General features: G+C 36.2%; 3 protein-coding genes and 1 long non-coding RNA gene across 4 annotated transcripts; 2 read left to right on the forward strand and 2 right to left on the reverse strand.

Moving 5' to 3' along the window:
- Positions 1 to 31: 31 nt before the first annotated feature.
- On the reverse strand, positions 32 to 3,569 carry LOC125193971 (Ubiquitin-associated (UBA) protein). The gene is made up of 8 exons (XM_048091943.2): positions 3,408 to 3,569; positions 3,193 to 3,293; positions 2,307 to 2,447; positions 2,010 to 2,076; positions 1,234 to 1,385; positions 980 to 1,081; positions 694 to 825; positions 32 to 480 (listed from the first exon to the last, which is right to left on the reverse strand). Exons 1-8 carry the CDS (start codon positions 3,430 to 3,432, stop codon positions 310 to 312), a joined length of 891 nt encoding a protein of 296 aa, XP_047947900.1. The 5' UTR covers positions 3,433 to 3,569; the 3' UTR covers positions 32 to 309.
- Positions 3,570 to 7,857: 4,288 nt separating this feature from the next.
- On the reverse strand, positions 7,858 to 11,411 carry LOC148927232 (uncharacterized). Its single transcript, XR_016129077.1, has 3 exons — positions 11,290 to 11,411; positions 9,172 to 9,299; positions 7,858 to 8,266 (listed from the first exon to the last, which is right to left on the reverse strand). It is a non-coding gene; the product is annotated as an uncharacterized LOC148927232 (long non-coding RNA).
- LOC125192242 (uncharacterized) lies at positions 7,921 to 11,299 on the forward strand. Its single transcript, XM_048089756.2, has 8 exons — positions 7,921 to 8,837; positions 8,914 to 9,046; positions 9,126 to 9,341; positions 9,495 to 9,650; positions 9,729 to 9,981; positions 10,051 to 10,430; positions 10,519 to 10,635; positions 10,702 to 11,299. Exons 1-8 carry the CDS (start codon positions 7,921 to 7,923, stop codon positions 11,035 to 11,037), a joined length of 2,508 nt encoding a protein of 835 aa, XP_047945713.2. The 3' UTR covers positions 11,038 to 11,299.
- A 1,373-nt stretch (positions 11,412 to 12,784) lies between the features above and the next one.
- LOC125194307 (Ribosomal L18p/L5e family protein) lies at positions 12,785 to 14,790 on the forward strand. Its single transcript, XM_048092452.2, has 2 exons — positions 12,785 to 12,927; positions 14,228 to 14,790. Exon 2 carries the CDS (start codon positions 14,233 to 14,235, stop codon positions 14,587 to 14,589), a length of 357 nt encoding a protein of 118 aa, XP_047948409.1. The 5' UTR covers positions 12,785 to 12,927; positions 14,228 to 14,232; the 3' UTR covers positions 14,590 to 14,790.
- The last annotated feature ends 146 nt before the right edge of the window (positions 14,791 to 14,936 follow it).

Consider the following 14,936-nt stretch of genomic DNA (forward strand, 5'->3'; position numbering starts at 1 on the left):
CTTAGTTTCAAAAGAAAAGAAAAGGAAAGGGTTGAAACGAAGTCAATTTAACTTTAATGAGATCCATTAGTTTACTTGGGAATCTACTGTACTACTACTGAGAAACAAACTGCACATAGCATCATGTTTACAGCTATTCAATTTCCTTCCTTCTTAGTGAGAGAAGTCTAGTTTTGAAAAATATAACAGTGATAAGAATTCTCCTGCCACCCGCAAAATGCTTTGTGGAAACATGTTGATGCAACTGCGTGTGTCACCCTTGAATGGAATGCTTGTCCGGTTCTTCGAAACCGTAGTTTGATGATTTGCTTAATGCCCCTGAGACTCGAGGAGGATGTTGGTGGCAGCATTAACGTCGTTTCTGGCGCGTACGAGGGCTTGCCTTGCTGAGTTCCTGTCGAAGCCCATTGAGACCAGTGTGGCTATGGAGTCCTCTGGTGGTTCCATCGATGTTGACAGGGTCGGAGCTGGATAGTTCCCCTGGAGCCAAAGAAACCCAATAATAGTATGTGTCAAATACAGCTACTAGAGAGAGATATTACATAATTCGAATTCAGAACATCCAAAACCTAAGCCACCTAATCAGGACTAGAGCCATGTATGTAACAAGGTTAAACGAGTTAGTTGTATTCATCTTCAGAGGTAATAAACCAAATTCATTTCTTGAACAAGGAAACCCGTGATAGACTTTACCTCCATCTGGCGACCAGGATAGGTTGGTGCGCTTCCTACAACATTCCTAGATGATCCAGTGGCTGGCGTACTACTTCCCATCGATGATGGCAAAGACAATCTTGAGAAGAATGAAGCAATAGCTTCAGGAAACTAAAAATTGGTAAGTACAAGCTTAGTCAGTAGAGCTCAATAGCAATTTTATGCCATAAAAGAATCTGTACGTGAGGGTGTGAGCCAAAATGCATTGTGGAGGGAGATGAAATCATAAATTAGAGAGCACTGATCACAAGAAGATGGATACAACCTTCATCCTGCGTACACGGAGAATATTCATGCGATACAGGGACCCTGCTAAAATACCACAAATCCCTGGCACCATGGATCTTTTCCAAGATGACAAAAATAGCTGCAATAAGGAAACAGGGCACCATATTTACAGACATCAGCATATGATGCAAAATTAAAAAAATATATGTAAACAGTAAACAGGGCTATGCCTTGTGTTTAATCAAATGAGTTGAGGATAGTAATAGAAAAACACCAATACTGGTGAATTACCTGAAGACCGGCTAGATAAATAAAAGTCTTGTCGGAGAATTTGAGGTTAAGCACATGAAACCGCGTTGAAACAGGAATGTCAAAAAAGAAGGGTACGAACGAAGAAAATATAAGGCTGTAGGGTCCAGATGTCAGTATATTCAAGGAGGGATCTGCCAAAAAAAATAAGGACAAGTTACCAGAAGGAATAACATGCGTATGTGAAATGTACTTCCGACAAAGTCTGTCCACTTCACTTCTTAAGTACAGAACTATATGAGAGAGTTATTCAATTTGATATAAATAGGGAATTATTTTTTGGAAAATGCTCATTAAGGAAACAGCACATGACCAATTAATCCATGAAAGAAGGCAACTGCATGCAGTAAATGCTACAAATCCTAACATCAAAGATTCAAATCTCCAAAAATGACTAGGAAAGTCAATAATTAAGTTAAGAGTTTTCCAGACATGGTATTGTTCAACCAAAACATGTTCGTTCTAAGAACTAGGGCGTTATGTTGAAATTAAGTTAAACAGCCTTGTGACAAAGAAAGCCGGTGATTGGGTGCTGACACACTAGGCAGTTTTAACATGGTTTCAAATGAATAATGATACCCAAATTTGCATTTTACGAGTAATTTAATGAAGTCATGAAGGCATCCCTCAACAGTGTGTCACTACTCAATGCATCATCTAAAAGGATTTGGGCTTCAGTTTTCCCGTATTGAATGTGCATGTTGCTTAAAATCAAATTCAATACAAGGACATATAAGGAGATTAAGAAAGTGTTGCACCTTTAAGTAGTAATAGCGCAAATACTTCAAGCAGTACCGAGATGGCTATGGAGAATATGATAAAAACCTGTAGAAAAGAATATCACAAGTTTCACAACCGCCAACCAGATAAAGTATCAACAGAATTCAGGGTTCATTATTCACTTGATTGAAACAATTTTTCTCCTGAGTTATTTTCTGATTTCATCAACTTCATAGGGATATGGTTATATAGTTGCAATATAAGATTGATGAATACTTTTTATCTGACATGGCACATATTGAGATGCATAGAACTTGAGCTTGAACAAGGCTTACAGTGTATTTATTAGAACCTATCTGCCTCTCAAATACACGGAAGTAGTACAGAAGATATATTCCAAATAAAAGTTCTGGTGTAGATGAAAATCCAAAAACTGAAACTATGAGCTTCCATATTTGAAGTTTTCTGAAGATGTCCTGCCAGTATAAGAACCAAGTTAATGACGCAAATAAGTAATGTGTAAAGTGTGAGCAAAAGTAATGCAGAAATGACGAGCATGTTAGTGACAGTACCACGAATGCATAAAGTTTAGTTATTTGCCAATAGGGGCTGAAACAAATTGAGCCAAGCCAAGCACACTACAACTAATCATTTTACTACATACTGTCAAGATCATATCTAAGCTTGTCTATTTGAGCTTTACCAGCTTCAGTAAAACTCAAACTTGAATGAGCACAAGTAGTTTAATCTTCGTAAACACATTTAATGTAATAATTGATGTTCATCTAAACACTTTCAGAATTTTGTATCACCCCCTTTCTAAAATGCATTTAAGTATTCCTATAAACTCTGGAAGTCTAGCTATCACCAATTCAATGGGACATTAAAAGCAAGGGGAAAAGCTTCAAAGGTTTGCATAAAATCAAGAGCACATTTTCACTTGGGAATTGGGATGCAAAATCTTCAAGTCTGCAAGTAAGCCAGCCTCCCACTCCATCCAAGCCAAAAATATCCCAATTAGCAATCACATTAATTTAATCAGTTCAGCAAATTTTTCAGTTCAAACTACAACTACATCAGACAAAATATGAAGCCAGCATCTACAACCCGCATAAACCCGACTAAAAAATATAAAATAACACAAATAATAAGAAATACAAATAAATTGGGCGATAAAATTCAGAACAAAAAAACTAATTCAAAGGAAAATAAGAAGAGAACCTGATATGACCAACCGAGGTTTCTAGAACGACCTTGGATCCCAAAAATGATTGTAAAAAGAGCACTGACAATCACAATCGTTCTCGTCACCGGCGCATTATCTGGCAACAGAAAAATGTTATTGGCAAAAAGTCGATTTCCAATAGCTTCAAAAAACGAAAAAAATTCAATCTTTAAAACCCAAAAAAAGATATATAATCGGCAGATAAACGTACTAAAACCAGAAGGGCCGCCGTTCATTTTCTGGGAGAACGAACGACCACGCCAATTACTTGAATCGATGTCTTCTAAAGGTTGTATTGTATTTGTATGTGTGTGTAATTTCTTGGATTTGTCCCAGATAATTTCTCTCTCTAAATCTTTCTCTCTTTCCAGGTCGTCGAAATCGACTAAAATCATCTGGTTTCACAAACGGGTTCGGGCTGCTCCAATCTTTAATTGGGCCGGTAACATCTACAAAAATTAGTCATATTTATCTTCAAAAACTTTTTTATATTATACTATGTTAAATCTGTTAATTTTTTTATTCTAAAAGAATATATTTTAATCCAAAATAAATAACTCTTCTAAAATTTAACGGTCAAACTTGTGTTTTGGTTGATGGTTGAGATACATTTAAAAGAAAAGGTTCATGTTAATTGAGGCCAATGTATAACATATTGTTTTGTATTTATCAAAAACTAACAGACTTAATATATAGGATTGAAATTATTTTCAAACAAATATAGATGACCGATTTTGAAATTTAGACGTACGAGTAATACTTTTAATTTCAAAATTGGTTCATGTCACAATATTTTGAACCTATTTTATGCATCTTTTTACATAATTTTAACATAGTGGTCACAATACCAAATTATAGATATATAACCCCCGTTCAATAAAGAGATATTTGCGCCGATATCAAAACCAACACAAACCCTATGATCAATAGATATCTACACAGGTTGATTATCAGTTATCACCATCTCCTCTAGCTTATTTTAATGACCATTAAGGTAACGGACTTAAATTACAAGTCATTGCTTTAATTTCAAATCACTACAAAGTTTAAAATAAATCATAGAGAATCATGTCTCTAGATCAAGTGAATCCATGTATTCTCATGAATATCAACCATGTACACAAATAGAGAGTAATGCCTAAATCCACCATTAATTTGCAGGCATTGGAGCAATTGGGGAAGGATTTCAAAGCAAATTTGTACTCCACTAATTAAACCAAACTGAACTTGAAAGTATAAGATAATGTTATCTAAAAGAAATTATAGGGATAATAATAGTCGAGCTGCATTATTTGACTAAAATCAACTCCCTCCATTCTGCGGTAGTTGAGTCATATCATTTTCTACACTCTGTTTTGAAAAAAATGATACTATAAATAGTTAAAATGGAGATGGAGTAAAGTAAGTGAAAGAATAACTTAGATAAGAGTTTTATCTGCATTATTCACTCTTATTTTACTTTTTCTCCACTTTAACTATTTATTACTATCATTTTTCTAAAACGAGTGCAGAAAATGAAATGACTCAACTACTATTATTAGCCGAGCTACATTATTAGATTAAAATTTTACATTATTAAATGACACGTGACATTAATCTAACCGTTAGATCACAAGATTTGATGGACTGACTAATATTTTGTGTTTTACATGCATATATTTTATACTCCTACTATTTTCTTTATCAATTTTTGCAAAATTTTCAATTTTCTTAATAAATGCTCCACCTCAAAACACTTAAAAATTTCTTTGTTATATTTTTGCCCCTTCTGGATTGAATTCTTGGATCCGCTCTGACACCAACCCATGCTCCACTTTCCTTTTAAACGTTATATAAGCACTTCAAATAAATGGATAAACTAACAAGCTTTGGAGAGATACATAAGTGTGTTAGTTCTATTAATTTTTCAATTCAAAGAAATTATCGTAAGATTCATAACAAAACAAAAGTAAATAAAATATTTGCTATTCCAAAAACATAGTGGTTCTCTTCTTCGGTGGAGGGGGCAGCCATGGCGAATTTATAACGGGGTAAGGGGGAGATTGGTGTTCAGGAGGCCCTCCCCTGGATCCGCCATTGATTTGACGGAGAGAGAGTGCAAGAATGGGGTTGTGTTGTGAGCATCGCTATATTTAAAAGCAAAATTATAGGGAAAATATTAATGCAGGTAATCGTGTATACCCAATACTCAATCAGATATACCAGATATCCAAAATGTACAAATATACTAGAATACTTGTTGAAGACGACTTTTGTGGGTATTCAATACTTGTATTACTCGACACCATACTTTCGTTTTAACAACATAACAACATTTCAGAAAAATTAAAACTTCGTAGATATTCTATTGGCAACCCTTCATCCAAAGTTCAACGCAATTTCGTATTTAAATAACAAATTGCACTTTTGTTTTCTTTTGTTTTTAACAATGCAATTTCATCATACATACACTAATTTGGACAACAAAAGTAGGAGTAATATGGTATTATAGGAAAATAAAGGGACCAATAAGACAATCAAGCTAAGAGTATTACAATTTCAGCATTTAACTTGATCTAAATCCTTCTTGGATTGGCTCCTTCCTCTGGATCTTGATCTCGCACGATTATGTTTTCCCTTCGATCTGCCTCTATGTTCTGTACTCAGTGCTGACCACGAAGCAAACGATTCTGATTCTCTTAGTCGAATTTCTTCATCAATCATCATTACTTTGTCAATATCATTTTTGCCTTTATGGCGTTGACAATTGTCACAATGTCGGCCCAACTCTCAGACAAGGACGATAGCAAATTAGGACATGGTTTTCATCAGCGAATTTTATATCAATTGAGTTCAATTACGCAATAATCATGTTGAACTCGTTGAGATATTGTTGCACCAACTTTCCCCCTTACATTCTAAAATCAAATAATTGTCTAATTAGATAAACCTTGTTTGTCGTTGATAGTTTCTAATACATCTCCAGCACCAAGGTCTTCATCATCACCTTCGTCAACATTGTTGTAGTTGTGTGATACGCCACAAAAGCAATAATCTAATCACGCTTTGCTTTGCTGTCCAACAACTCCCACTCTTCATGTTCCATCTTTTCGGGTTTGATTTTAAAAAGTTTCCATATATCATTACCGTACAGATAATCCTCAATCTGCATATTCAAGCATCCAAAATCAAAATCGTCGAACTTCTCTACAACAATCTTCCCATCGATCCCCATCATAATTTATGCCTCTTGAACATTTGGCTCTTGATACTGGAAATAAACACAGACAATCACAAATATAAAAGAGATAAACACAAGAAATTGTTTACTCATTTCGGTACGATGTGTATCTACATCTGGGAGCAACGTCAAGCTAATAATTTCACTATATATTGGAAAATCGATCTCCATGAGAAATCCTACATGCAAATTTTTTAAGTAACAACTTTCAGCAGTTTTTGTAAAATTGACATAATATATAATTTTAATTGAATTATGCAAGACATGCATGCAATGCTCTTTTAAAGATGAAGAGATTGTGTTCAAGGGGCCCTCATAATATCAAAAGATATCTTTGGAGATCGTAAAGGTTAATATCCTTCATTACTTCTAGTTGCAGTGATAAGTTGAATATATGTCCATAAATCTTAATTAGTCTATCCTTGATAAATCATAACACCCCATGATCCTATAATCCTATCCCTATCAATATTCTCCTCAAAACTCCCAATCGAGAATCGACTCTTGTTGAAATCATTCCCAAAATCTCTATTCTAGTGAAGATTGATAGAAGGGAATTGAGTTGAAGAGGGAGCTGAAACGACGGTGTGTAAGGTTAGAGTTTTCTTTTTCTTTTTTTTTTTAATATCATAAATCAAAACAACTCTACATTAGAAGAGAATTGTAAGCGCAGTAAAATTTTGGTAGAAGAGAATTGCAAAAATTGAAATTTTTTATTTTGAATTCAAATTTCAAACTTTATGTAAAATTAACAAATTCGCAATTTGAGTTACTATTTAGCTCCAAACTCTAATATTTGGGCCATGTTAGCTCCAATGAATCTGGAGAGTTGCAATGTGAAAGCATCTGACGCATATAAAAGGGCAGATACAATCTAAGAAACCCAATTTCTTGAACCCAGACAAATTTCAACATAAATCTAAATATTTCACTATTTGTACTCTTCTGAACACTACTCATTTGTGGAAGGGGAAGAATAGTTACTATTATTACTAAAGTTAGAAATCATCAATTGATGTTATTCCCTACAGTGTTAGAATTTAGGATGAAATCATTTGTCGGCCTTATTTACGTCTTAATGCATAAGGAATTGTATCTTTCTAGAAACTCGTCTACATTCAACTCTACAATAGCATTGTCATCATCCTATCCTACAATAGATGTAATAGTCAAACTTTGCTTACAAGGAATAGCAACCCAAAATTGAAGCTTCAATTTGAATTATTCTTTTTTTGACAAAAATCAGAAAAAAGTATCCGTATTCAGACCCTTCTCTCCCATCTTTGGTTTTCCATTTTCGATCTTCGATTTTACATACATATACATTACATTTACAAAGTCAAATACTAAACAACTACAAATAAGAAACTTGAGAGAATGAAGTCAAAATAGTCTTCCCTTTCGAATCAAATACTACTAACAAAAGAAATTTCACCCAAGAAACCAGACAAATATAGCAGTACTATATATATAAGAGCTGTATAATGTAAGAGAAATAGATACCATGACATCATTCAAAACAAGCAAGAAACACCATAAACACATCAACAACCCTTTCCCCTCCAACCCAAAGACTCTACCTTTAATCCATGGGAGTCTAGTTTTCGATCCAAAAACACTTCCCCCACACCAAGTCTACGACATAGGCCATGATTTCCAGCTCAATTGGTCGTCAAGCAATGGCGGGTCTCTCTCAGTTTGCCGCAAGCCCAACCTCTCAAGATCCATATGGTCCACTGTCCCGGGCCGGGCTTTCGTCTCTGCAGCCGCCGCTGATACAGAGGTCCAAGAGAGTAGGGGATCATTCCTTGTCAAAGACACCAACATCCGCCTTGTGTGCAATCACCAAACTGTAGAAGAGATCAGAGTCATTCAACAATCTGATCTTCAAGAACCTGCTCTGCTGATCAAAGGGAGGGTTTTTAGTGGCAAGAGAGGGTGTGTGGAGAGTGGGAGTTTGGAGCTGGTTGAGAAAAAGATAGGTGCATATGCTAAGTATTGGATGGTGTTTGATCAGAAAAACAGTGATCAAGTGGCATTTCAAGTGAGATTTGGGAGGCCGAATTCGGTAGGGGAGAAGAAATTCTCTCCAAGAAGCTATGGATACAGAGGCTTTGCTCGAAAACTAGGGAGAATCCGGAAGCTTCGAGTTGGATGGTCTGGCTATTTCTTGAGGAAGAGAGTGGTTGTTGCGTTTCCTCTAGAAGAGGAGAATGTGGTGATGAAAAAGGCACCTTGTCTTGATTTCAATAGGATTTTCCTCACTTATTCTAGTGAGAGGAGTGAGAGATTCTATGGTTTTGGAGAGCAGTTCTCTCACATGGATTTGAAGGGAAAGAGGGTCCCAATGTTGGTTCAAGAACAAGGGATTGGAAGAGGGGATCAGCCTATCACTTTTGCTGCTAATTTGGTTAGCTACAGGTGAAGATCGAAAAAAATAAGATTGAATATTTGAATGATGGTTATGATCATAAACTTTTCTTTTGTTCAAGTGCAGGGCAGGAGGTGATGAGAGCACAACTTATGCTCCTTCACCTTTTTACATCACTTCAAAGATGAGATCACTTTATCTTGAAGGGTATAACTACTCAGTTTTTGATCTAACAAATGATGAATCAGTCCAGATACAGGTGATTTCTGATAATCCCATTAGTCAAGCTATGATAACTTAAATACAAGACTTGAACTTGAACCTCTAATTTTCTGCAGATGTATGGAGACATGCTTGAAGGTAGAATCTTGAATGGAAACTCACCGCTTGAACTCATTGAGCGCTTCACGGAAACCATCGGGAGACCCCAAGAACTTCCTGAGTGGATAATATCGGGGGCTGTGGTGGGCTTGCAAGGAGGCACAGATGTGGTTCGTGATATCTGGGAGCAACTGCAAGACATGGAGACACCAATATCAGCATTTTGGTTGCAGGTTGAAATATACATTTCCCTTCACAAAGTAGACAAACTTGATATACATTGATTGATATCATATTATCCTGTGTGTGCTTGAAAATAGAATCTATGACGTTTTTTGAGTGTTTTAGGAGATGTCTGTAATTCTTATTTAGAGCTTGTTGTGTAGGATTGGGTGGGGCAGAGGAAGACAGTTATCGGGTCACAACTATGGTGGAATTGGGAAGTGGATTCAACTCGGTATTCGGGTTGGAGACAGATGATTGAAGATCTTAGTGCTCAGAAAATCAAAGTGATGACATACTGCAATCCTTGTCTAGCTCCAGTAAGTAGTGAGCAGTAGTTGATTAGCGATTGTAGATTTTTGTTTGATGACAGTCACACTCACCATTCATCAATGCAGATGGATGACAAGAAAAATGTGGGAAGGCACCTCTTTGAGGAAGCCAAGAAGTTGGATATCTTAGTGAAAGACAAAAATGGAGGACCATACATGGTTCCAAACACAGCTTTCGATGTTGGGATGATAGACTTCACACACCCGAAAGCAGCAGCTTGGTTCAAGCAGATCTTGCAAGAAATGGTGGATGATGGAGTCCGGGGTTGGATGGCTGATTTTGGCGAAGGCCTTCCCGTAGACGCTTGCCTCTACTCAGGTTGGTGTAATCACATCAAATGCTTTTTTACCTATAACAAATATGACTAAAAGATCAAATGAACTGCAGGAGAAGATCCCATCACTGCCCACAACAGGTATCCGGAGATCTGGGCTAGGGTGAATAGGGAATTTGTGGAGGAATGGGAAAGCAGCCGACCAGGCGAGTCTTTGGTTTTCTTCATGAGGGCTGGCTTTCGAGATAGCCCAAAGTGGGCTAGCCTATTCTGGGAAGGGGATCAAATGGTGAGCTGGCAAGCAAATGATGGGATAAAAAGTGCAGTTGTAGGTTTGTTAAGCAGTGGGATATCTGGCTATGCATTTAACCATAGTGATATTGGTGGCTACTGTGCTGTCAGCTTGCCGTTTTTCAAGTACCAACGGAGCGAGGAGCTTCTGCTCCGTTGGATGGAGCTCAACGCGTTCACCACTGTCTTCCGTACACATGAAGTGAGTGAAATTTTAACTCACAACAAAAGCTCAATACCACCAGTTTTATGATATGATACTCATGTGTTTGTTGCCATTGTGGATTTAGGGAAACAAGCCATCCTGCAATAGTCAGTTCTACTCCAACCAAAAAACTCTATCTCATTTCTCAAGATTTGCAAAGATATACAAAGCATGGAAGTTTTACAGGCTGCAGCTAGTAAAGGTCTCTTAAATCTTAATATCTATAGCTCTTACATAGAGAGCAAAAGCTAATTCTATGTTTATGCAGGAAGCGTCGGAAAAGGGGCTTCCCGTGTGTCGCCACCTCTTCCTTCACTACCCGAAAGACGAGCATGCTCACAAGCTAAGATATGAGCAGTTTCTAGTGGGCTCAGAGATCCTAGTGGCGCCGGTCCTCGACAAAGGCAAGGAGGTTGTTAAGGTGTATTTCCCACAAGGGGAGACTCATGTGTGGAAGCATGTTTGGACAGGAAAACTACATCACAAACAAGGTTTTGAAACTTGGGTGGAAGCTCCATTAGGATATCCAGCCATTTTTGTCAAAGATGGATCCCAAATTGGAGAAATGTTTCTACAAAACCTTAAAGACTACAACATCTTGTGATACACTAATAGTTAGGATGGAAAATTATTTCTCATTTTACCATGTGATTAGTATTTGTAAAGTGTAAATAGCATCACTTCCTCCAAAAAAGATCATGATTCCTCTCAAGAAAGATTCTTCTTTGCTGTTCAAGTCTGCTTTAAAAAATCAATCTTGATTCAGCTATAGTAGAACAGTGACAATGTTTTTTGTAACTGGTTAAAATGTAACCAGAAAGCAGGCAATTAATGAAGTGAAATGAGAAGGACTCACTTTTATGCAAGGCACCTGCTTGTAAAGATGGAGGATTTTGATTTTTGCTTGGTTAATACGTGAAGGGTTGTCTATGTTGTTCTGGTACTTGTCAATAGCAGCTTATTCGAATACTTGTGTGGGGGATATTCCCTCTCTCCCCAATTTATTTTACACTCCCTTAATCTTTGATTATTTCGAGTTTGAGTCCTTAAAAATATATCTAAATCAACCATCTATATTAACGACTAGGGATCTCAATTGGGCCAATCTGTTCGGGTTCGGATAGCCATTTGAATTGTGAATTTTTTTCGTGTTATAAATTTGGGAAATTGGTCTCTAAAATCATGAACTTTGCCTAAAATTTGGTATTTCCCATGAACTTTGAAATTGGTACTCCCTCCGTCCCAAGGTATTAGACCAACTTTCCTTTTTGGGATGTCCCAACATATTAGACTCATTTCCTTTTTTAGCAAAAAGCATATATCTTATTTTATTCTCCACCTACTTTTTTCTCTCTTCTCTCCCCTACTTTTTCTCTCTCTCGTACTTTACTCTCTCCACTTTAACTATTTAAATATCAATTCCTTAAATCATGTGCCCAAAAGAAGTAAGTCTAATACTCCGGGACGGAGGGAGTATATAATATCACGAACTTTGCATTTTGTTTGGTATTTCCCACGGCATGTTTATTGCTATATTTGACTAACTTATGAGACTTTTTTATCATACTTGGCACAATTAAATCAACGTGGTTTTCAACGTGACTTTTTATGCTACATGTTATGAACTTAAAAAGTGGTTTCAAATATTATAAAACATATCAAGGTTGCCTATGTTAAATAAGATTTTGATGAAAATATATTATTTGAGTGGGTTTGGGAAATACCAAATAAAATGCAAAGTTCGTGATATTATATACCAATTTCAAAGTTCATGGGAAATACCAAATTTTAGGCAAAGTTCATGATTTTATAAACCAATTTCCCTATAAATTTTCAACCCTAAACTCAATCCATTCTTCAGGTTTCTCTATTAAATGATTCTAAAATTTAGATATTTTATATTCTTTGTTTTAGAATCACATAATATCGTAAATAGCGACACATGAAATCCAAAAAGACTAGAGAATTGCGACACATGAAATCCAAAAGTGCAGGAAAACTCTAAAACTAGGAGTAGCATTTTTTAAATTAAAACTACAATCCACCGGGCCAACTCATTTAACCTGCCAACTCTAATGGGCTAATCCGTTTGTTTTTGTATTCGACTTATGAAATTATAGCCTTAACTCACTAATTTTATCGGGTTATTCGGCTCAATCCACAAGTTTCAGATTATATTGACATCCCTATTTAGTGCGGGGGCAGCCAGAGTGGTTAATTTAAGCTAAAACAGAATAAACATATTTGTATGCATAATTGAATATTAAACATTTGACTGTTGGTACTAGTTTTTTTTTTAAAATCGATTTTCGTCTAGAATAAAAAAATGCCTCTCCCGATTTAAAATAAAAACAATACTCCTATGAAAAATCGGTTTTAAGAATAAAGAAAAAATAAAATTCGATTGCCTTTCAAGTTTCAGCCATTAGTATAAGATTTGTGGCTGGCTCTACACTCGCCGCCGCTCTCTGCAACAGTCTCACTCATTTCTCCGGTAAGCAATCCCATTGTTTTTTCAGTTATATATAATTCTCGTGTCTGTGACGCTTTTCTGAATCCTGAAACGGTGGCTAATGTGCGTCGTATTTTTCTCAAGGGGTTTCTGCTTTAGCTATATATCTTCTGGGACTCATAAATTTTCCAACTTTTTAGTATTGGGGTTTCGTATAATTGCAAAATGTTGCCCATTGGTTAGATCGAAGATTTTATGAAAAGAATCTACGTTTGGTTCTTTAAGGCCTGGATTGATTGTTTGTAAGTAATGGTGCTTTTAACCTAGCTGCTGAAATATTGTAGACAGGCTACTATTGTGATTCGAGTTAGATACTAAGTTCAGTTTAGCATATTTAGGCTGATTGAATTTTTGGTTAAGCATTCAGATATCCATTTCCGTAGCAGTACTATTGTTTAGACATTGTTGATGGTATCTGTGTCTAATCTGTCGTTGAAAATGTAATTGTGACGGTGATAATTAGGGGCGTGTTTGATGCCTATCTATAATTATTTGGTATAGTTTTATGTGTGTGGTGACTGCGCAATCAGATGCCGATGCAGTTATTAGGTGCATATCTATGTGATTGTTTCTTGATAAGATTTCTTGTCGGATGTTTTCTGAGAGAAAATTACATTCACTTGTGGGTCACAATCATCTCTCTTCTGGAATATGAATGTGATTTTAGCCTGTTCTTAATGATACTCACAATACAATTATGCTGTTAGCCTATTAGGGGTTGGTTACCTGCTGTTGTCCCTTGCGATTTGAATGTGTGTGATGCTATATGCTATGTTGAATGAAGATTGCTTTTTCTGAATCACTTTATGATCCATGGTTCATTCAGATTTTGTTCCTTTTAGCAAAACATTTTATTCGTGTCCTAAATGATCCCATCCCAGCTATTAGCCACGGGATTTTACAAACATTCTAACCATCAGTTACATGCTTTCCATTGATTTGTCCGTTGTATTAAAATCAGTCTTCATTGTAGAGATATTTGAGATATCCGTATGCTAGAATCCCTTAGTTCTTGCATTTTGACTATTAGAGAAAATAAAGTGCACGAGAGGGACACACTAGCATGTTCGTTCATCAACCCAAACTATTTTTTTGTATTGATTACTTTTTCAATGATGGAATGCTTCATTAAGTAGATTCAAGCATCAGATAGATTAGATCCCAGATTCTATCTAATGATTCGTGATTAGAGATGATAAAAATGATTGTATTTTAAAGAAAGTGGCATTCTAGTTCAGCCAATGGGCTTACCACATGTTTAACTGTTTGTATTTTTCTGTAGCAAAAATGGTTGTCCCTCCCCCAGTAAGGGCTGAAAGAGTGACGAAGTTTCTCAAACCATACGTCCTAAGGATGCACTTCACCAATAAGTATGTGAACGCACAAGTTGTCCACACACCAACTGCAACAGTGGCTGCTGCTGCTAGCACGCAAGAAAAAGCCCTAAGGTTGGCCATGGAGAAGGAGAAAGAGAGCACTAGAGATGTCGCTGCTGCTGCAAAGATCGGCAGGATACTCGCACAACGGCTGCAGGTCAAAAACATACCAGCTGTTACAGTGTTCTACAACAGAGATCAAAAGTACCATGGCAAGGTGAAAGCAGTAATTGATCAGTTAGTAAATGCAGGGGTGAAATTGATATGAATCCAACGTTGGCATTTTTGTTAATCTTGCATCTGATGATGGTTGTGAATCTTGCATCTAATATATCACTTAGTACTTGCATTTTTGAATATTTCTGGCTCTAGAATTCAATGTTTTAAATAAGCATTGCCAGTATCATTGTTCAGGTTGCAGACTAAATAGTTAGTTGTTACAATCACAAGTTACTTTTGCTTCTTTCTATATCAACTACTATCATGACATGCTGTTACCTATATATAAACATTCAGATTTGTATAAAAACCTTATGATAACAGTTCAAAACATTAATGTGTTTTTGATCAATTTTGTTTTGTTGAATGAATAAATCAAGAAATGATCAAACTCTG

This window comes from Salvia hispanica, chromosome 4, assembly GCF_029641045.1.
Source record: "Salvia hispanica isolate PSC_SH4W2 chromosome 4, Shi_PSC_v1, whole genome shotgun sequence".
Classification (NCBI taxonomy): Eukaryota; Viridiplantae; Streptophyta; class Magnoliopsida; order Lamiales; family Lamiaceae; genus Salvia; species Salvia hispanica.